At 39.5% G+C, this 24120-nt stretch overlaps 1 protein-coding gene across 1 annotated transcript in view; it reads right to left on the bottom strand.

The window, feature by feature from the left end:
• Nucleotides 1–4941: 4941 nt before the first annotated feature.
• Nucleotides 4942–24120, bottom strand: part of sorcs3a (sortilin related VPS10 domain containing receptor 3a) — a 290914-nt gene continuing 271735 nt past the window's right edge. The window contains exons 23-27 of the mRNA XM_074631018.1: nt 16917–17048; nt 16407–16506; nt 13275–13380; nt 10978–11138; nt 4942–7835 (exon numbers count right to left, since the gene is read on the bottom strand). Of these exons, the coding sequence (XP_074487119.1) occupies nt 7777–7835; nt 10978–11138; nt 13275–13380; nt 16407–16506; nt 16917–17048 (558 nt within the window). The 3' untranslated portion in view covers nt 4942–7776. The remainder of the gene's footprint in view (nt 7836–10977; nt 11139–13274; nt 13381–16406; nt 16507–16916; nt 17049–24120) is intronic.

Genomic DNA, 24120 nt, shown 5'->3' with positions numbered 1-24120 from the left:
GAAGCTGGATCATGATCCGGTTCGCCACCAAAATCTAATGGATTGTTCATTGTGTCACACCACACCCTTCAAAAATTTCATTCAAATTCCTCACGGATTTATGGAGTAATCCTTCAAACGGACAAACCAACAAACCAACGTAACTGCTAATAAATCAGCAGTTACAAAACTGTAAACTGCTTCGTTAAGGCAGACAAGCATTATCTGGGAAACATCACGTTTATTCACTCTTTATGGAACTCAAATTAATGCAGAATTATGTTAAATCAGGTGTGCCGAATGAGTCAGTTTCTTTTTACGAGTTGTAATCAGTCATTAAATTATCTTTCAGAAGGAGTAGATGTTTACCGGTAATCTCAACTCCGTTAAATTTATAAATTTGTCACAAGCGGTTTTCCTCTGAGAGTAGGAAACAGTTGAAGACGTTATTTGCCTCGAAGACGTTATTTGTCTTTTAAAATGACATATTGAAATGTAAAACTGACTTTTCACAATTCACTCAATTATTCTGATAAATGTGTCACGTCTCACAAAGCAGAACTCGGATTTAATGAAATCACGTTATAAAAATTGCATGTACGTGCTGACTGCCAGTGTTTCTGGATGTCAAACAGTAACATTACACATCTTGCTTTAAATTATTTATTTTGGTTCACAGAAGAGCTGTTAAACGTAAATATCTGCCGAAATGGAATTCTTTCTTTAGGAGTCATACAAAGTCATACATTACGCTTTAGGTGTATCATCTGGGTAACGAGGAACCCAGCTCTGTTAGTCTGGCATTCACTGGCCTCCAACAACTCCGGTTTTTATTTCCTGAACAATGGGCGGTCGGACGGCAGCCTCCCTTGTGTTTGATATCATTGGTTGCATGTGAGGCGTTTCCGGGCAAAGCTCCGTTCACACTGATGTCAGATATGGGTCACTTCAGACATGAATGCAAACCGCCTAGGCAGAATGATCGAATCCGGGCAAAATATTGGAATTGAGGATTAAGCCCTGTAATGTGAACATAGCCTTAGAGGATCTTGCAGGTCAGAGGTCTTATTCATAAAACAGTGCGTAGGATCCACACTAAAATATTACGTCGGTTCGAATGAGAAAATGTACATACAGCAAAAAAATATTCAGATTTATAAAACCATTAGTACGTCTGCCAGTGTGCAATTTCCTTTTATAAATCCCAAATCAACATGGAAATGTCCACACGTGAATCTGCCTCATATCCCGCCCTCGACACGCCCACATTCAGCCGTAAATGGTCAATGCAAAGCACCTCATGAATGTTTCTGCATAGAAATGAGCCTGCCGATTAATAGTTCTTTATGGTAAATCACGGCAACTACCGAGAGGAAGACCGAGAAATCGATTTTTTTTCTGACACAGAGATGGAGGTGCTTGTGAGGTGAGGTGGTCCCTGAACACTCGTTTCCTCCTAATTCTACCATTCACGTAGTCCTCGCAGTGGCAGTGCATCCATCACGCAGCATGTTACGAGTGTCACCGCTGCGTTTATATGTTTACAGCAATCAGACTGATCGATTCTCAACTTGCCATAATGATTGCGACAATCTATTTAAAATGTATTTATTTAAGTTTTGTTATGGAACTTGGCCTGAATTATGATTAGGACCAAAAACGATAATGAGGATAAGGAGAGTAACGATTGTGCGAGAGCTGTCAGTGGCTTTATTTTCACACTTGGCTAAATTGCACAACCCAAACTGTATGTGCAGGTGGAGTGGAGGTAACTGGAGGAAAGCTGAGTGTGTGTGACAGACACTGCGGTGACACCCAGTCTGATAGTTGCATCAGATAGCTGTTTTTAGTTTGTCTATGTATACTGTATCTGTCCCTATCTAATAAACAATACATAAATAAAGTCAAGAAATAAAGTATAACAGTAAGCTCGTCAGTGAGTTGACACCATGGCACATTGTTTTTGGTTGCAGCTTTTGGTCAATGAGTGGAGGAGGAGGAGGAGGAGCAGATAGACCAGGAGTTTTCTAACCTGGTTGTGAGCTTCTCTACTGTAGAATGGTACTTTGAGTCATCAGGCGATGAGTTGTAATTTGCAGGAAACATCATCTTCTTTGCACCCTTCAGTTCACAGAAATTTCATCAGCCAGAAGAACAAATGCATTGATGTACAAAAATACATTTATTTGAAACAATTTCAAAATGACAGTTTCCTTACCGTAGAAATATCGAAATAAAGATGAAACAGAACATTACCGATGATGCATGCATTGTAGATTTTTGTGCACTGAAGAACATTACAATGCTTATGCCTTTTGAAATATGACGAAAAAGCAAGAATCTCTTTCAAGTATGGATTCCCCCCGAAGATATGGTTCTTACGGTATAATGTGGCATTTAAGATACCAGATGAGACAGCAATTTTCCAGTGATCAAAGTGGTGATTGAATGAACAATGAGGAAATTTACCCAAAGTGGATGAATTTCTTTTTCTGGTGCCAGTACCAATTTCTCTGTGCAAGATGTAAAGTATAACATTTTAGAAGCTATTCTTTACTTTCTTTACAGACTTTTATGGAGCGCCATATTCTTACCCACCACAACAGCTGCGACAAAGCATTATGGCCTGGCTGTGAACCGGTCTAGTCATCATACATTTGTTTACAATTTTCAAAGGGTCCAAGAGGGAAAAACAAAAATACAATAAAAGTATGATTTAAGTTGCGCTCAGCACAAACTTTTTGTTTCTAATCCTGTTTTCCTAATAAGAACCAGAACAAAGTGACACCATTAAAGTCCCCCACCCGAAGAAAATCCAGCCAAGCAAACAACCCTTTGCTTATGACATGTGTTGGATTCAACACCTAAAAGCTGTAAAACAATCTTTGTTCAATGTGTATTCTGTCTGCAGTAACAAGGATTGGCTTGGCTGTTTGCTCTGTTTGAGATGAGAACGCTCTGTTTGAGGTAATGCATATGTGATATGACAGCTTATGTCTTTGTGCAGTGTTCCCCCTGCCCCCTCTTGCTTCTCCTGCAAGTGCTGTTTACTTGAGCCGAGCATTGTGGGAAAGCTCTGCATGGGGCATCCTCTCAGCTGTCCAGCTTCCTCTGATTATCCTCATGCTGTATATACCAGAAGGCTGATGGGAGTCAACCCAAGGCCACTCAGCTTTTTGTAGGCCTGGAGAACACAGCGCTGATAGAGAGCGAGTCAAGTGTTGGGTTGTAAAAGAAGCCTGATGGGACGAGGGAGAGTGGATGAATTGCATCGAACCAACTCGATTGTGTCTGCTCTGTTTGTACACTGAGGGGGGCGAATTCACAAAAGGATTGCGCAAAATTTTGCGGTCGCTAGACCTGCAAAAATAAGACAATAAGAAACGTGTGTAATTCTCAAAGCGGCCGCAAAGGGTGAAATGTACCCTAACTGCTGTGCCAAGCTAATAGCATCTCTATGAGCTCCTGTGCTATTTGCACGTATTTAAATTAGGTAATATGCAGACATTTGGAGCAAATCGGACCCTTTCTTTTGAGCCTAGTTACAAAAACAGTTCAATTCACAAAGATCAGAGCGAATTGCTACATGCAGTTACAGTGAAATTATTAGCATCTTGAGGGGCCAATTCACAAAGAATGGAAATTGCGGTTGCTGATGGCACCATGAATTGAATGATTAACAAAACATATTGCGCTACTGATATTACAATCGCAAATACGCCAATAAAGTTTTGCTGCTGAGTGCAATTTGCCCTTTTTTTTGCATCTGATTGCCATTATCCATGTGGCAAAGTATAAATGCGCTTGAGGCCAATGCGTACGTTGTGAGAGGGGGACAGTCAGTCTGAGCCAGAAGCCCATCGGAACCCGACGGGCCCCAACATGTTGAGTTGATCTGCTCGTGCTCATTTTACTTCTCTCCTTTCATTGTGCTCATATACGCCTCTGCCTTGCAGAGCACGCATATGCAGGCGGCTGAAATTATACATCGTTAATGAGGAAAATATATATATAATATCACATTTTCTTATTTTAAGAGACAATTTAGGTGTATATTAAATACCTGCAGCGATCCCACTGCAGCAGAAACAATCAGTGAGTCTCCCCGTTAAGAGTGACGCTGTGCACATTTACCCACGAGGCCCAGCATTTTTTCCTCATGTATTTTCAATTGAGCTTAATTCATTTGTTTGTCATGACACAACTGCCATTGCACACTGTCACTGCAATGCAGCAACTGCATCCCAAAATAAATAAGTTTGAGCGGACACCAATTATAAATGCGCTTCAGTTACCACCAACTCTCTGAAGACGCTAATTATTTCACTGTAACTGCGTGTAGCTATTAGTGCTGATCTTTGTGAATTGGACTGTTTTTGCAATGAGGGTCATTAGCATAGAAAAGGGGCCTCATTTAAATATGTGCAAATAGTACAGGAGCACCCTGACACTATTTGCTTGGCAGCGCAGTTAGGGGTGCGTTTCACCCTTTGCGGGTGCTTTGAGAAATACACTGTTTGTTCTGTCTTATTTGCACCGGTCTAGCGGCCACAGAAGCCGGGCAATCCTTTTCAGAATTTATCCCAGAGCATTGTCGGTAACTGAAGCACATTTATAAGCGGTGTCCACCCAAACTAATTTATTTTGGGATGCAGTCATGGCTTTGCATTGACGGGATGCAATGGTAGTTGTGTCATGAAAATAGATGAATAAGCTCCCCTATGTGTCATTTTTGAAAATACATGAGGAAAAAACAATATTTAAATAATCAATGAAGTAACTCTTCTGTGCCTCGTGCATAAATTCGCACAGCGTCTCTCTTACATTGCACCACAAAGGGAAAATGATTGGCAATTAATGAAGTCTAATCTCATAAAGTATGCTAAACCATCAATTTGTAACTCTGATTAATAAGTTAGTGTGTGTGTGTGTGTGTGTGTGTGTGTGTGTGTGTGTGTGTGTGTGTGTGAGACAAAGACAAAATAGCTTCTTGGTTCAAAATGGCAACTGAGGCTGCATGGCCTACAAAACAATATGGTTGACCATAAAAAAACTGCTGAATCAATGATGGCCACCAGGACATCAGCCACAATGTATTGTTTACAATACAATTGTAATGTGTAGGATAATGCGCCGTGTTTGAGAAGATGGTTATTGTACGTGCGAGACTCTGTGTCTACGTTGAAACATAACTAACATAACTTTGGCAAAGCCAGCTAACCAAGTATCCTGACTACAACAATACCACAACCATAAAACTCAATGAATAGTGTTAAATCCAATCAATAGATGTACATTGACAGAAGATAAGATAAACAGTCCTGCTTAGGCATGTGCTGTTACTGTGCTAATGCTGTGCTAAGGTAGGCCCAGTTATACGTTACCAAGTCCAAGGAAGAAAAAGGGATTCCTTTGTTAGGTGGGGATTCCATCGATGGTGGAGGAGCCAGGCTGGGAAGGGTTCTGGTTCTGGTTTTGAGAAGATGCAGTCCTGCTGTGTTTCTGCAGGTTGGAGGTTCTCTTTGAGTTAGCAGCTTGGTGTTAACTTGCTTGTTTCTCCTGTTGCTTGTTTCTCCTGTTGCTTTTAAAGTTGCTAAAGACTTTGTTGTAGTCTCTGGTGCTAAACTTGTTTACTCTGCAATCAGCAGTACATACTGAGCTGACCAGGAATCTTTCAAGCAGCCTGAGACAAAGTTCTTGTGTAGGCTCTGTCTGCTGTTAGCAGGCCATACCTGAGAGCTGAGCTCTATTGCTCCTACAGGTGAGAAGAGGAGAGAGTGAGGGATAAAGGAAGGTCCCTTTTTATTGACCTAGTGTCCAGGTCCAGGGTTTACACCCCCTGTGTGAAAACCGAAGGATCCTGGGGAACTGAGTCAATGGCTCTGCCGCCATTTTGGTTGGTGAGTCCCAACATTGGGCACAATGAAAGGAGAAAAGTTAAAAGCCAGAGTCCGACCAGAGACCGAATGGACTCAGCGTGATGGGCTTCTGACATTTTGTCACATGGATAATTGTAATCGGACGCAAAAAAAACGGGCAAAAAGCACTCATCTGCAAATCTTTATGGCCATGTTTACGCTGTAATATCATCAGCAAAATATTTTTGTGAATTGGACCTTGAGACGGAGCAGATGGTGGTTGCAAAATGACGCCCAATTCATGGTGCTATCATTGACCACAATCCATTCTTTGTGAATTTGCCCCAGTCATGTTTAAATGAATACAAATCGTTCCAGTCTTTTTTTTTTTCAAATGAATGGAAATGTTTGTGCGACTATTTTAGCCGTCAAATATAAAACACTCTTCAAGCTGCATGGAGCAAACACCCTTATACCCTGAGCAAAGGACCAAGCGAGAAACACTGCACTGAGGGGTTCATTCCAAGTTACTGTTATGAACAAAATAGTAATGAGATATTTTTTTGTATATATATATATATATATATTCTATATTCAATATAACATAAGCAATGTTATATGTTAAAATATCTATATTCTATAGGCTTTCTTCGAGATGGGTTTCAATAGCCTTAAACATGTGCAAGAATCCTGCATTCCTGAATAACTAAAACTTAAAGATTCATCTTGGGATTCAGATTGGTATTTGTATATAACAGGTACTGAATCCAAAATGGAACCAGCTATCGAAACCCAACTCTCTTCCTACTGGTATTTTAGAGGATATATAATATCATAATATAATACCACATGTAATATTTTTGGAATGAATGTCATCATGGTTCTCCCAACATGTGAATATTGTGAATTTGATCACTGGTAGCCACAATAGATTCCTATTCATAATAACGGATTCAGCTTTTGTTCTGAGGCCAAATCAGAACGATCGAAGCCAATGGCAAATGATGTTTGGTTCAGATAGTTTAAAAACTGTGTCATCTGTGTAAAAATGTCTGAACATCTATGTCTAATTAAAATATAAATATAATGATCATGTTCATGTTGATCCTAATCATTTCATTCCCAGGGAAATGGTGGGAATATAAATCTGTAAATTGCCAATACAGTTCTATACCTGCATTAACATATAAACCCTTTTCTACTAGATACATAACGCCCAACAGAAACTGAAGGAAAACGAGAGCAAAAGAAGAGAAGTTTGAGCAAAAATCAATTGGGCTCTTTTTGATGAATGATTAGAAAATAACTATTTACAACACTTGCTTATCTACAACACAGAAATTGTGTCCTCAATAAGAACATGCACAAGTCAAGGACCTTAGCAAAACAAAGTTGATTTCTTTAAGTAATGTTTGACTTTTTAACACACTTCGAAAAAAACAGACCATTGTCATATCCCTCTGTCGTCACCATGGTACTCAGACTACAAGCATGTAGAAAGTAATAATATATACATTGAACAGAACAGATGATAATATTGTACATTTCAGTAATATTCCCTGTTTGATTGAAGACTCAGACATTATAGTCTATATATAGGCAGAAATGATTTTTCAAAGCAAAACTCCTCAGGAAATTTACAGAACTCTTCATAGGTTTTTGACGAAAGATATTTCACTCTGTAAATGAATATCGTTATGTAGCTTATACATCCACAAAACTGATTACGTTTTTCGCTAATAATTACAATGATCTCATTGAGTAAATTGACATTTGCTGCATGGATGTTGTTGAATGAGGCATCCGTGCAAGTCTGTATAAATGAGGTCCCTTAGAAAAACTATTAACATCAGCTGTGTTGAGAATTACAAAACAGAAAAAAGAGAACCCCCGAACACTGTAATACTTCGCTCTGTACATAAATGGTTGCTCTCCGGCTTTACACGCTGGTACAGTTTGGAATCTCCCTTGTGCTCTCGCAGGCATTTCCAACTCCCCCTGAGCAGAAACGGATGAAACAAAAGAAGGAAAAAACAAGCGAAGAACAAAGATAGTTAGTTCTGCAGAGGCACTTTAATGCCTGTGTAACAAATAACTTCCTTGACATTGACACCACATGCCAATTACTGAAATGTTTTATCAAAGGCTCTAAAGCTGTTAACCAGCATGGAAATTAGAAAGTGAGCCATTATTATAATGTGCCTTTTTCATTATGATAACTTGAGTTGAATGAATGGGCACATATACAGAATGAATACATTTCAGTTTTGAAATGTACTTTTCTTTGAGACAAGAGAAAAACTGTTAATATTTATGATGTATGAATCAATGGACAGAATCAATATACAGATTAAAGGTACCATATCATGCTCATTTTCAGGTTCATACTTGTATTTTGTGTATCTACTAGAACATGTTTACATGCTTTAATGTTAAAAAAAAACTTTATTTTCCTAATACCGTCTGCCTGTATATACCTGTATTTACCCTCTTTTCTGAAACGCTCCGTTTTAGTGCATTGCAATGGAATTGTAACGGAATTGCGTTGCTAGGCAATAGCTTGGGTTTATGTTTACTTCCTGTCAGCTGATGTTATTTACATACACTGCAACAGGAAATAAACTGGTACACATTTAGAATGTTTACGTTTAACACTGTGTAATGGTCTAAATATTGTGTATTCATGACATCACAAATGGATGTTTCAAAAGCACAATTTCTGAATACGGGCTGTGTGTATTTCTCTGTTTATTGAGCGTTTTGATAGGTTAACAGAATTTATAAAACACTTAAACCTGCTTTATAATATAAAAGACATGAAAATCTCACTTTTTACTATATGGGAACTCCACTGATTTTACAAATATGATGTCATCAGCGGTCGATGATGTCATCAGGGTTATATGGGCTTGGGTTTGGACACCACAAATTTGTAAGCAAGCCTGCGAAGCAAACTCTGAGCTTTGAATTTGAAAGATGTGGGCCTCTACTAGCCTGGGAGGGTCTAATGAAAGAATGTGTTGAGTTGCATTATGGGAAATGTGTTTTTCAGTGACAATAGGGACTAAAAATAAGGACATCTTTTCTCTTCTGCACTGATTATTACCATTACTTTTAAATATGTCTCCCCCTGGCTATATGGAAGCGCAATACTAAATCACAGGAGTACCCCTTTAATATCATTCATCTGCCTTCTCGGGCTGCAAATAATTATTATTTTCATTATCAAATTATTTTCTTGATTAATCAATGAATTATTTGGTCTATAAAATCTTAGAAAATAGAGAAAAATGCACATCATAATCTCCTAATTCCTGAGTCAACCTCTTCAAATTGCTTGTTCTGTGTGACCAACAGTCCAAACCCAAAGATAGTCAGTGGGCTATCACAGAAGATAAAGAAAAGCAGCAAATCATCTAAATGTAAAAGCTTCAAAGTGCTAGCAATGGTCAAAAACGCCATAGGGTACCTTTAATGTTGTAGGGAATAACAAAAAAATATCATTGCTGCTCCCAGATTGTGGACCAGTTGAACCCTCACTATTATACTTCGTCCACACTGAGAACGTCAGGAGCATACGGTGGCTGCGTCACGTTTCAGCTGTGTGTCTGCTGCTGTTAGCCCTTTCTCTCTATATAGAGTTTGCCTTTCATAAGGGCCATTTAATTTCATTATAAATGTCACTTATATTTATTATAGACAGAGAAAGGTTAAGACACGTGTGGTAATTTGTAAATAATAGTAATAATCCACGATTAAAACCCCTTACTATATTCATTCACGGAGTTCTCCAAGTCACTGCATGTTTTACAACACTGTCCGGCACATATTTCAGAATAAAAGCCTTGTGTTAACAAATGAAGGAATTCTGTACACAGAAAAAAAACACTTGAGGGCTTTTATTTTGAAATGAGAGCAGGAAGTGTTGATCTAAACCCTGTACTTTATTAATTGATGGAGCTCTCCAAGTCCCTGCATGATCCACAGCAATGTCCGGCACATATTTCAGAATAAAAGCCTTGTGTTAACAAATGAAGGAATTCTGTCCATAGAAAAACATGCTTGAGGGCTTTTATTTTGAAATGAAAGCAGGAAGTGTTGATTTAAAAATAAGTCTTTACTTTTTTTCATCTCGGTAACATTTTTTTTACATATAGAGACATAAAACTGTAGTAATGATGCTGATATGATGTTAATATACAGTCAATAGATCACTTTTACTGTCTGTTGCTGCTGTTAAAAATCAGCAAGACTGTACAGTATTTTTGTTAATTTTCTTAGCATAGCACTCTATTCCTATTCAGTATGAGCCACAACCTCCTGTACCACCATCAGGTCAAGCTGCTACATGTTTTCAGAACTGACTACTACAACTCTGTGGATGATTACAGGTTGTATGCAAAATATAACAATGGGTATTGAGATGAATACAAATATTCAGCTGGACATAAAGCAGAATACTGATGACCTCGGTGCTTGACGGTGGCCACTACTCTGTAAGACCTGTTTCAGGTCTATACACGTATTCTGAATTTTAAACCCTATGTCAGAACAGCCCGCTCTCATTCCCAAAGCGTCAAATACCTGCGCTTTGCCACGTCGCCTTGGCGTGTGATACCGACAGACACCTTTTAGCGTCTGTATGAGAAGCACCAGGCTTTCAATTAACTACAATGTAAACCCATCAGCTGCTAAACACACTGTGTGTTCTCAGGTCAGAGAAGCAGTATCCGGCCAATTTGCTTTTTGCAATTTTTTTTCTTTTTCGTGCTGGATAGAAATATTATTTTTAAATACCATATTGTGATCAAATAGTCAAGCGATTAAGGCCGTTGCCTTTGTGCTCCTGCTGGCCTATTGAATCCCAAGGCAGCGTGCTTAAACAAGTTGGTTTTATTATTAATTATTCATTGTTTTCAGTACTGCAAGTACTGTACCTTGGTAAAATGTTCTGAGTGTATTCTAACTTTTACTCTCTACAATTAAACTATCTCCAAAGTCAAAGAAACAAATCCTGTCTCAGATCAGGAGACCAAAATCACTTTCAAGGAACGGTCTTTACATTACCAGCAATGTCAGCAAGTACAAACATTTTGATTTCACACATGATTTCACCTGAATATGAAAGCTCTTCACTTACTTTTGACCCTGGCATCCAGTTCCTTCTCCATGATTTCTTTGGATGTGGGGAACTCACTCAGAGTGATTTTAGGCGTGCTGTCACCCTGGCCCACCGAGCCAATCATCTCCTGCTCTTTCTCCTGGTTCACCTCGGCGTATATGTTGATCCAAGGTATTTTTCTAAAGATTTACAAAAGAAGAGATTGACAAACGAGCAACAATTTTCATTAAAAAAAAGGAATCATTCTTTCTTAGAATGATAGCATTTATTTTGTTGTTGTCATAAGTAATTATTTTTACAACTCTCACAGAAGTTACTTTGGGATGACAAACTTTTCTTAAAAACCCACATATCTCTACTAAACTCAAAGACAGTAGTTCTGTTTCCGATTATGTATATAAAACTGGGGAAAAAAGTTTGGAAACTTGTGTTTGGTGGATTATTTCTCTGTTGTTACAATGCTAATTGGCATTGTATTTTACATCGTTGGAAAGCCTGTTTATTTACCTTCACAATGATGTCCAACTTGTAAGGATCATGCATGTCTGGGATGAGCAGCACAGCTGATTATGTGGGTAGCACCCAAGAAAAAATTGCCAAAATGCTCTGCCAATGGTAAACAGTGTATGCTCCTGTTGGTATTGACTCTTGTTTTGAGTTGTTTGGTGGATTGGATGATTGAACTCTCTATCAGTAACAAGGAACAAACAAGACATATTGTCTATGTTACACTTTATTAATTTAATACACCATCAGGAGCCTCAGTAGCGGTGGAAGATCCATACGCAGCCACAACAGCCTGGCACCTCCTCCTCATGCTGGTCACCAACCTGGTCACACGTTGCTGTGGGATGGCGTTCCATTCCTCAACCAGGATTCGTTGCAGGTCAGCCAGCGTGGTTGTGTTGGTCACTCTAACACGTACAGCACGCCCAAGCTGATCCCACAAGTATTCAATTGGGTTGAGGTCTGGACTCTTGGCAGGCCGTTCCATTCTCTCTACTCCCACATTGTGGAGGTAGTCTGTGATAACCCTGGCTCTGTGGGGGCGAGCGTTGTCATCTTGGAGGATGAAGTTAGGTCCCAGATTGTGGAGATGTGGGATCGCCACTGGCTGCAGAATCTCATCCCAATATCTCACTGCATTGAGATGGCCTTCAATGATGACAAGCCTTGTTTTGCCAGTGAGGGAGATGCCCTCCCACACCATGACACTGCCCCCACCAAAAGCTGTTACTTCATCGGTGCAACAATCAGCATAGAGTTCTCCGCGTCGTCTCCATATTTTGACCCTGCCATCCAACTTTGGCAGACAGAACCTGGACTCATCCCTGAACATGACATTCCCCCACATGTTCAGGTTCCATTGTCTGTGTTGTCGACACCAGCGCAAACGGGCCTGACGGTGAAGGGCAGTCATTGTAGGCTTCCTGGTAGCCTTATGAGAATACACTGTTTACCATTGGCTGAGCAATTTGGTAATTTTCTCTTGGGCGCTACCCACATAATCATCTGTGTTGCTCATCCCACAAATGCACGATCCTTATAAGTTGGACATCATTGTGAAGGTAAATAAACAGGCTTTACAACGATGTAAAATACAATGACCATTAGCATTGTAACAACAGAGAAATAATCAACCAAACACAAGTTTCCAAACTTTTTTTCCCAGTTTATATATATGGGCATTATCTGTTTCCTATAGTGCTATGGGTATTCCAACTTTTCAAAGTCATACCTCAGTAACTAATCTTTAGGCACATTACAGCAACATTGGTATCTTTTCCCATCTGCATTTATAACACCTAATATACATCTTTATTTAGTCACTATCCAATTTATTTCCAATTACTATTCATTTTGGTTATTAATTGCTCTGTTTTGTCAACTGTGAGATTTCTTGAAAAATGCATGCTCTTTAGACTAATGGGAAAAAATTCATATCCATAATTAATGACAGCTTTTCCATTTCCCTCCGACTCTTCAAGAGAATCATTTTGAGTATGAATAATTTATTCAGCAAATAACAGCCGAGGCACAGCAACCGCATATTAAACCATTTATTGGTCGTTTTCTCTGCATTTTATCACTGATTGGTGCATGTGCCTCATGCATTGGAATCCTGCAAGAAATTTGTCTACAACCTCGCGGGGGACTTGTCAAATCAAATTTCCAAACACGACTGATTGATTGGTTCAGACTGTACTCATCTGGTATCATCAATAATGGATAATATGGTAATAGATATATATACTAGCGTTCTACATGATCATGCTATGTGCAGCAGTTGGAAGTAATCACAAAGGTGCGTGTACCTCTTGAATTTGTAGATGAGGAACACTGCTAGGCCCAGGAACACCACTGATAGCAGCATCAGCATAGCTGAGCTGCTGTGTCTGGGGTTGGAGTCCACCAAGGGTGCTGTGGGAGCGGGAGAGACGTCAGGAAAGATTCTGCTATTGCTACAAGGCAGAGAGCTGTTCTACCTTTTTCTGTTTGTTTTTTGGTAGCTTAGCACTCTGATGTTTACATCATGATGGTGGTATTTATAGGTCACCCTGTTGTTTTCAGTAGCTGTGTTTCCATTCGATTGTTAAGCGAACTATTCAAAATTTCATCAGAGGTTGGTGCTATAGGCTATGCTTTATGCAAGGCTGTAGTCCCCCAGTAAACACAGAAAAAGAAGAAGCAGAGGTTGCGAACCGGGAACAAAACAAGTTGCTTGACCATCTAACCATCTACATTCCGTACACTAATGATGTTCCGTACAGATGACCTTTGTTCGACGGTCGCTGAATAAATACTTCCAGGCCGTGCATAAAATTGATATGGGTGTCATCTTCAGTTCCCCCTCTTTCATTCCTGACCAAGCAAGACACCTTCACGCCATTTGTTCCCTTGAGATTTCAGTAAGTTTGCGAGGTGCGCGAGGGGAAGCTCCTGTCAGGACTGCAGCTTGAAAGGGGATGAATGACTAGAGCAGCAAAAATGTACATTTTAACTTAATTTATGCTAGGAAACAGCTTGGGTCCATGTTTACATCCTGTCAGCCCGATGCCATTCACATACACTGCAACAGGAAATAAACTGGGACACATTTAGTATGTTTACATTTAAAACTGTGAAATGGTCTAAATATTATAGATTTGTGACATCACAAATGGACAGAAATCCTGTCGGCTTGTTTAAAACGCACAGTTTCTGAATACGGGCTGTGTGTATTTCTCCATGGATTGAGTGTTTTGATACTTTCACAGTATTTATATATCACTTAAACCTGGTTTATAATATAAAATAAATGAAAATATCACTTTTTACAATATGGGACCTTTAATTGTTCTTTCATGTCAGCTAGTATTGGACATGTTTCATGCCATCCAGACACAAGCCTTCGCGGGTTACGGGAATATCCGGGCAGACCCCGACAGCAAAAACAGTTGATCAGTCATGTCAGTTAGATGTTTGCTACTGTACGTCAGAACTTATTTGGCATTTCCATAATCCATTTATCCATTAATCAAATTATTTTTCGACAAAGGCGAAAACCACTTCAAGCGAGCATAAAAACCTTTTTCCACGATTGAGGACGTTTTTTTGCCAAAAAAACTTTTTGAATGCATTAAATATTTAACTAATATTTAAATATTTAAAATCCTACATTGTTTACATCCTTGTTTGCTAGTTTACATGTCTTCTTCTCTGCTACCTTTGCGGGCACATTGCTCTGCTTCTTTGCGTGTTACTGCCACCTACTGTTGATTAGCGGAGCGTTGTGAAACAAGTGGCAGGAACTTGTATTGTGAATGTACATTACAAACAAAACAGGGGTGTAAAAACATTGCTTCCATTGCTCTGCTGGTGGTCAAACACTCCACAGGGTATCTTTAATCTTGGCTACACTGCATATGCATATGTATATGCACGTATATATACTGTAAGCGCTTAGGCAGTTTAGCAGAAGAGTGGCGATCAAAACATTTCTTGTCATCGGTTTCTGTCGACATTCAAATTGCAATCTTTCTCATTTTCCTGACTGCACATTCACATTAAAAAGCTCTGCTTCTGAAATGATATAAAACCCATTTTTTATTCACCAGTAAATTAATTTGAGTGCTGATTATGAATACTGCAGATATACACGACAATGATAATGCATTATGAGACGATGATCTTGTTTTTTAATATCTCAAACGTCGTAAGTTGTGGTAGCGTGAAATTGCGATTTCTATCGCCGGGCGACGAAGGTGACAGCAGCAGGTAATTCTTACATTTCACTTGGATTTGAAATGGTTAAATGCACTTACATTTACCTCAAACAAGAAGCCAACCAAACAAAGCACTTACTATGATTAATAATACCACAGTACATGGTTTTGCTCATAACGCGTCCACCCTTAAATTCCCTCTCATTATTTTGAAGAGTGCTTTAATGGCCGTCATTGCGGGGAAATCATATCGCATTTTCCCGATGTTTCCGTGTAACTCCCGAGCCCCTTCGGCTCAGAGACGGCGGTGCGTACGCTGCTGACCTTTCTCAAGCAGCTTGAAGGCTTTTTAGACCTTTTCTTAGGAGGTGAAATATAAAGAGGGATCCAGCTGGGTACACCTCCAATGTCATTAGAGTGCAGCACACCACAGAACGTCGCAGAGCAGCACATGCCAGGCTGTTAATACCTAGTACTTTGAGCTACAGACAACTCATGGCTGTGTGCCTCCAGAGACTGTGTGCCTAATGAAACCAGCCAAGCAATGAATACAATGTAAGTGTATCCGTCCAGCAGCGGGACACAGGAGTTGTTGAGGACTACCAATACCAATAAAAAAAGTAGAGTTCTCCAGACCAGCCAGCACTATTTACAATCAATGTGCCTCCATGAATCCAGCATTGATTTGATACTTATAACAGCAATTAGATTCCTGGCAGCAGCGCTTTTTGATGGTCCCAAATGTCGACAAGCCTTTCCATTTTCCAGCAGTTAAGAACCGACTCCTCAAGCTATTCAGAATTTTGTTTCTGCCCTTAAATTGTACAGTGTTCTTTCTCAAGGACTAAATAATCAACATAATTATACTCAGTGTAACACTCATTTTGTGGTTGGATGGCGATACAAGAAATAGAACAGATGTTCAGCTTTTTGATGGCAGGCATAAAAGATCGTCTCAAGGAGCTCCACTTAAAACCAGCCCCCCCCCCCTCCCCCGTCCTTACCCATACTCCCCTGTGTTCTTTTGCCTGGAAAGGAGGCAGACTGACAGGAATTTTAATTGGTGGACCAAAGAAGAACTCTTGTTGTCAAAACATGGTTATTACAGTTCTATTTTCTTCTCACTTCAAAAATGAAGAATAGAAAATGATAGGGCATAATCACATTACCAGTGCAATTTAAGATTCTAGTTGATAACTTAATGGCAGCATTGAAAGCAGTGAAAGCAAAAATGTTTCTTACCCAGTGTTAACTGTGTGTTGTACACAATCACCCTTACACCAGGCTTGAGCTCAAACTCCACCAAATTTTGATTCAGCGCGCTTACGATGATATCCGATACCTGTCAAACAAACACAAACATGGTGTTTTACAGTCAACGAACAGCTGCAGTTACCATTTTTTATGTATAAAGATCGATACCAGGGGTCTGCAACCTGCGGCTCTGGAGCCACATGCAGCTCTTTTTTCCCCCTCAATGTGACCCTAATACTCCGTAGAACATTTGCACTTTTGCCGTCACTACATTAGACTTATATACTATATACTTAGACATAGACTATAAACTGTGTTACCTTCATCACAATGCTCAAATGTTTTGCGGCTCCAGACAGATTTTTTGGGGGTTTTTTTTGCCTAAAATGGTTCTCTTGATAGTAAAGGTTGCCGACCCCTGATCTATACAATATATGCATATGATCTATTTTTTCAACAATTTATGATGTAAAATTCAATCATCATAGTTACCCATACCTGCTCTAGCTCCTCCTCACTCTTTTTCTTGCCCTCTGATTGGTTCTTGTGAGGTAACAGAAAGAGCTCGGCAGCTGTTGGAACTCCTGGGAACACGGCTACCAAGAGCTGCTCCTCCGGGAAGTCAGACACCTGTGACAAGGCAGGAAAATACACTGTGACAGTGATTATTACAAATAGATTCATCAATTAAAAACATGTGACTTTGTTTCGTGCCCATGAAATCATACGATTACATCAGTTCAGTCAGCCAACTCACGTAGAGTGGAATATTTTGTGAACGTAATATATGTACTGCGTTTGTACTGCCTGCACAAGGTAGCACAGAGCTCAACACAGCAGGTAGTGGGGGAGTGATGATGATAATAAATTCCCTGCTAGAACGTGGAACCTAGAACATAGACTATAATCAAAAGGGTGTGTTGGATATATGTTGCAGTGAGAAGAGTATATGCTGTGCGAGAGTAGCGGCGGATTTGAGTTGAACTAGCTCTCAGGCTTGGATTCGTTTTGTGTGTGGTTGCTGTAGTCACTCCTTGCTGCAGAAAAAAGACTACAGTGTTTCCCACGGGGTTTTGTGAGACTGTGTGAGGCTCCCCTGGTACGTTTTAAAGTTAAAGTGGCAGTAGGCAGTATATTTTTGGCATCATTGGGCAAAAACATTGCTTGGTATTTTCTCAACTGATCTCAACATGGCTGCCGGGTCACAAACGTTCTCATTTTACAACTAAACAGTAGATGATTCAGAAGAGAGAAATAAGCATTACAGTAACAGAATATTGATTCATATTTGATCAGCGCTGCCTAGTTTGACCGTTTAATCGGAGTTCGCAAGTGATTGACAGCCGGCTCTCATAGACAGCAGCTGGACGGCAGACCTCAGATCAGCTCTGACTGCTTGTTTTTCTCCGGTCCTTGAAATCTTGCAGATGTCGTTAGGAGCACCGAAGGACACAGAGGAACATGATTTTTTTTCAGATTACCTGTCTCATGCACTACTGTCAGGATTATAGTTTTATAAAAATATTTTGTTTTAATCATATTTGCTCCATTTCTACCTACTGCAGCTTTAAATACATCAATCAGCACTTCCAGAACAAAATTAAAAGCTAAATCCATGAAGAACTTTGTGCTCTTAATTATAAACACATGGTTGTATAGATATGAATGGTGATGGCAAAAAACAAATAAAAACTGTACGATTAATCTGCTATTAATCGCGATTAATTATAATCATGTGATGAATCACAATTGAATATTTTAATTGATTGACTTGATTTTTTACTCAACCTAACTAAGTAGTTTTGTTGCGTTTTTGTTGTTTTGTTTTTTCAATGTCGTAGCCATTTTTAAGCCAAACCGAGTAGTTTAGTTGCCTAAACCTAACGAAGTAGTAGCCACAGAATCACTAAGGCTAGTTTCTGAATGATGTCTGTTACCAAACAGACAAAGATGAATATATGCATTGTAGTAATGCCAGGCTAGACATTTTTATTCATATAGCACATTGCATTACAAGTAAATGTTTGTTGCTTAACATAAAACATGTAAGTTGTATATTTATACCTGATGATTTCAGGATTAAACATAATGTTCCAGGAAAAGTTACTTTTTAATCTTAAGGGAGTTCTTAATGATGTACTCAAAGTCTCAGTCAAGTTATAATTGCCTAAGTGGTTGTATACACTCAGCACTTAAGCTTGAAAAGCAATGCTTCAGATCTTCAAGTATATTATCACCCTCTTCATGAAGTTGTTGATGTCTTATATAATTGCAATGCCTGTGTCGCTATGTAATTTAATTTTTTTCAGTATTTTCTTTAAAGCTGAAGTAGGCGAGATTGGAACAAATATGATTAAAAAAAGTTATTTTTATAAAAACGGTCGCTTTATCCTGACAGTAGTACATGAGACAGGTAACCTGAAAAATATCATGTGTCTCTGTGTCCTTCGGTGCTCCTAACAGCATCTGCAAGATTTCACAAACCGGAGGAAAACAAGCAGTAAGAGCTGATCTGAGGTCTGCTGTCCATCTGCTGTCTATGAGAACCGGCTGTCAATCACTTGCGAACTCCGACCAAACGGTCAAACTAGGCAGCGCTGATCGAATATGAATCAATATTCTGTTACGTTAATGCCTATTACTCGCCTCAAATGTTTTCAGAATCATCTTGTAGTGTACTGTTTAGCTGTAAAATGAGAAATTTTGTGACCCAGCAGCCATGTTGGAAATCTCTTGAAGGAACGCCAAGTACCGGTCACATGACCGGAACACAGCCAATAGGAACGCTCTCTCTGAAATGACCTGTGATTGGTCAAAGTCTCCCGTCACGGGCTAGATTTTTTAAAACCTGAAAACAGAGCCATGAGGAGGTGCAGAAGTCTAGTTTTCTCTCAGAACACTTGAATTACAATATGCTGAAAGGTTACTATGAATATGTTTGTTTTTGTTGTTGTTGAACTTATATAACTTTAATACTCTAGTGTAAAGGCTTAAAACATACACAGTAAAACCCAAAACAAAAACAAAAATCCCAAAATAGGATTTGAAATATTGCCGCTTTGGCTTATTAAATGTTTTTAATGTTTAAAAGCTGAAATCATAGTTAGAGGTAACTGACATAACATTTAGACTACAGCAGCAATTGTTTTGCTGTTTGAGTTGCTTGAAAGGTTGGGTGATATTTCATTTTTTAGTTTTTTTTAATCAGTCAGTGCAAAAATGCACTTGTTCAATGGTATCAACCACAAGTTTACATGTCAATATTTTTCAGCAGTAGACACATTCTGGAGGAACACCACCTGGATCACCATATTCATACAGCTATACCAGGTAAATACAGTAACATAATTATGATATAATCTATAAAAATAAACATGATGAACTACTGTATGTCCAACTGGTCTTTCTAATTACATTTTAGCATCTTGGAGAGATTCAGCATTCACCAGTGCATTAGCGTTTGAACCAACCATCACCAACACTGGCAGCTAGCAGCAGCTAGCAGTAGAGTAACTACTAACTGCCATTTTCCCTCACGACGAGCGCTGCTCTGTTCTGCTATATGAGAGAGAGAAGGAAAGAGGTATAGCAATGGAGAGAGATGAAGAGAGAGAGAGAGAGATATGGAAAGAAAGGATGAAACACACAGATAACAACAGAGTGAGAGATGCAAAGAGACAGAGTGTTGAATGTATAATGACCTTTACGTCTAGTTCGCAAATGAAAGCGTCCTACTTTTTCAAATATAATTTCTTGGGAAAGAACAGAGAACAGTACGGTGGGTTTTTCTCCAAAACTTCAGAGTTCACATTGTACAGTTGTCAAAAATGTTCAGTGCCAATGTTTCTCAACTGGATATTCTGTAATATCAAAAAAGCCCCTTGCGTTTTACTGTGTTACATAAATGTCACACAGAATATCTGCATACAGATATAATTTGCAGAACATGAAGAGCAATCTCTAGCCATGGCAAGAGATCAAGTTTTTAGCCATGATGGTTCCAGTAGTCGCACTGTTGGATTGGATGGATTATTATAAACTTTGGTACAGACATTCATGGTCCAAAGAGGATGAACCCTAATGACTTCGGTGATCTCCTGACTTGTTGCAACTTTTCGGTATATGACAGGATACCTGTAATTCAAGCCTTCAGGAAGTGCGCCGAGCTTTTTAGCAAATTTTCGTAGTGGCCAAACGGCGATACTACAACTTTTGTGTCTGTCATGTGATTCTTTTGGGCCCAAAAATACTTTTCCCGATAGATTTACATTGGGAAAGAGAATTTTTAAATCAACTTCCCAGTATGAAAATTTGAATAGCCCTTATTTAAATCATAACAGTAGGTCCTAAAAGTTGTAAAATTCACTAACAGCTGAATCCAGAGTTATTTCCTCCCTTTGCTCATGAATGAGACCCAGATCGAGGCTGGGGCGAGGGCTGGGATGTGGATTTTAAGAAAACACTACTGCGTCTGCTCTATGGGCCCAATGGATGCGGAAGATCGCCAGATGATCCGAGTACTTTCTCTCATTATCTGGGTACTTTATCACTCGGCAGTCGAGCCATTTTGGCTTTGTGCGCTACTGAGCAACTCTCATTGGAATGAGCGGGACCCCGCCTCTGACGCTGTATCCAGTTCTCTTTATACATCCATGCTGTAATTGCATCAGTTTCCCATTTTATTCAGCATTCATCAATTAAAACAATAATGGCCTTGGCTGCGCCAAAAAGCATTAGCGACAAATTTGACAGTGTAAGACCAACTATGTGTTGCCGTCCAATCAAAACTATGCATTTCCAAATTTCGTGATTTTAAGTGTTCCCTTGTGCGTTGAGAAAATGATCCTATTTCATAAGAAAAATAAACCATTTACAACCCTTTGGATGACCTTGAAAATAAACTGTCACAAAACTGAAAATAAGACATTTTGTAGATACGTGGTTCTCACAGGACGTGCCTTCAGGCATGTGACTAGTCTATTTGAAACAATCAAAGGAGAACCATTAAGTGAAAGATTTTTGGCTTAATCTCAATTTCTAAGGGTGCTAAAAGCGTATTTTTCTTTTGATAAAAAAAGGTGAAGCCAAACAAATGTTTCTGTTTTTGTTTCCAGAAAAGCATTTTTTAAGCCCCTCAGCTCTTAACCAGTTTATACGAGCGAGGGAGTCAGGGCCTGGGTGGTGATCACTCTTCATTTTAGAGCCTGTGATGTTTTTTTTATGTTTTCTCAGTGGCCTGTGTGGACAATAGAGTGGGTATAGCCAAAGCACATCAATTATCGAGCACAGAAGTCACTATTTGAGTACCAAAGTAGTGGACAAATGATAGCCGTGGGCATGACTTGCAATGAGAGAAGGGGCGGCAGAGGGGGACATAAAGTGAATAGGATGACAGAAGAGGCAATAACCCCTGAAAAAAATCAATACCCTTTGACCATGTTTGTTCTCATTGAAATCAGTCATTAGTTTAAAAGGCTGGCTGGCTGCTTTTGGAGTGCTCTCTTTTGAGGCTCTGCAAATCCACCCCTGGATACAAAAAGTCAGATTGGGTTGGCAAAGCAAGAAAAAGAGGTGAGACACTCAGCGAGGACGAGGTTACCTGCTGCAGGGGAAGCGTGCCTCAGTTTGGTTTGATGCAAAGATTCCACAATGCAATATTTTGCAAGTACATTTGAGGGGAATATTATTTGAAGAAGATAAGCTCGAGAGGGACTCGGCACAGAAATGAATGCATGCAAAATGAAAGGTAGTATGCCTCCACAGATACAGTATTTTACATGTGCAACTCAGTTTTGCTTTTATATGTTCTGGTTTAAATGTAATATGGATAACCCCCTTAAGATGTACCAGGTGCAATTCTATGTGATATTTAGGCAACACTTCATCTGTAATAAGATAATCAAGTGTTCATGCTCAACTTATCGTCAAAACCTCTACAGCCATGCTAGCAGCTCCGTGAGCATCTCTCTGAGGCTTTATAGTGGTGCTTTGAGCTAAATGATAGCGCCAGCATGCTAACATGCTCATAATAACAGTGTTAAACACCACATAAAATTGAGCATTCTAATATGTTAGCTCATGGCCTAGCAAAGTTCAATCAATATTTGTGAACATGAGCTACTCTCATTGTCTATGGAGCAATTCCAGACTTTATACCCTATGACATCACCAATTTGAGTTTTAGCACTCTAATTTTTGGATTTGAGGGAGAGTTGTTCAATTTTACTTATATTTTTTGGACGGTCAGACCATAGGAATAACATGTATGAATTTTGAAAACGGGCATAGTTCCCCTTTAACATGTTGAGGTTTAGCAGGTATAATGTTTACCATGGTCTAAGTTTTGCATGTTAGCATGCTGACAAAAAGTACAGCTGAGGCTGATGGACATTACTTTGCAGATATTTGGTCATAAAGTGTCGGATTAATTAAATTTTGACCTGGTGATGATACTAGATGATAGGCTAAGGGCTCATCAATGCTGATACAATCCAACGTTTGGGAAATGCTTAACCAAATTTCATTGAAATCCATCCACCTGAGACGTTTGCTGCTGGTGGTGCTACAGGAAAAGTCAGGAAATCTCCAAAATCATTAGGATTCAATGTCTGGAGACCACAAGTGCTTGTACAAAATGTCACGGCAATCCAACCTATAGTTGATGACATATTTCATTGGTGGACTAACTGTCCATCGGACCAACTGACTTGACCATCCCACAGTCACAACGCTAGCATGAAATCACCAAATTCAGGATTCATGGGAACCATGAATGTATGTATTACATTTGATTTGTGCCAATCAACTAAGGCTGAATGTTAGTGCTACAGTATGTCAGAGAGGAGAGCCAGTCAATTGGATTTGAGGCCTTGAATATCATGTCATGGCGATACATCCAAAGGTTGTGCAAAAGATATTTCACTCAAAAACCTAAAACAACCTCCAAAAAGGAAAAGTCAGGGGATCACCAAAGCCTTTAAGATTCATCCTCTGTAGACCATGACTGCCTTTACCAAATTCCACGAGAATGCATCAAATAATTATAAGATGTTGTGTAAATGATGGACCATGCTGCGAGCACTGCTATTAAGATGTTTTATAAAGTGTAAGCTGATGTGTTATTATCATCGCATACGCTATACAGTATAATACTACCTCTGATCTCTAATCACTTAAACCAACACTAGTGCTAACCAGGCAGTGGCGGTGCGGCGTCAGCAGATATGCAGGCATTGTACCGGACCGTTGTTGTGGAGAAGTTGTCTAAGCTCCCCATTTACCGGTTCATCTACGTTCCGACCCTCACCTATGGTCATGAGCTTTGGATAGTGATCGAAGGAATGAGAATAAGGGCGTTTTCACACCTGCAGTTTGTTTGCTCTGGTCTGAATCAGGGACCAAATTGTTACAATGTTGCATATTGCCTCGAGTTTGGTTTGTGTTCACACGGCAGCATTAACAAGCGGACCAAAATTTTTGTGCGCAAAGAAACTGCTCTCTAATTGGTCAGAATTTCCATGCTGGAAAACTCCCGGAAGTAAACAAAGAAGAGCAGACTTCCAGAACGCAACAATGGAGGGACAACTACGCGACTTGATCTTGGCCCTGGTCATGTTATTATTACCTCGTAGCAATTTTTCACTCAAGGCAAACGATACAGTTTGAGAATGAGGCGCGGCTGCGACCGGTAAACAATGTATTG

Source organism: Sebastes fasciatus, chromosome 3 (genome assembly GCF_043250625.1).
Source record: "Sebastes fasciatus isolate fSebFas1 chromosome 3, fSebFas1.pri, whole genome shotgun sequence".
Taxonomy (NCBI): domain Eukaryota; kingdom Metazoa; phylum Chordata; class Actinopteri; order Perciformes; family Sebastidae; genus Sebastes; species Sebastes fasciatus.
Note: the sequence above shows the minus strand (reverse complement) of the source record. Positions and strands in the feature narration are given on the sequence as shown.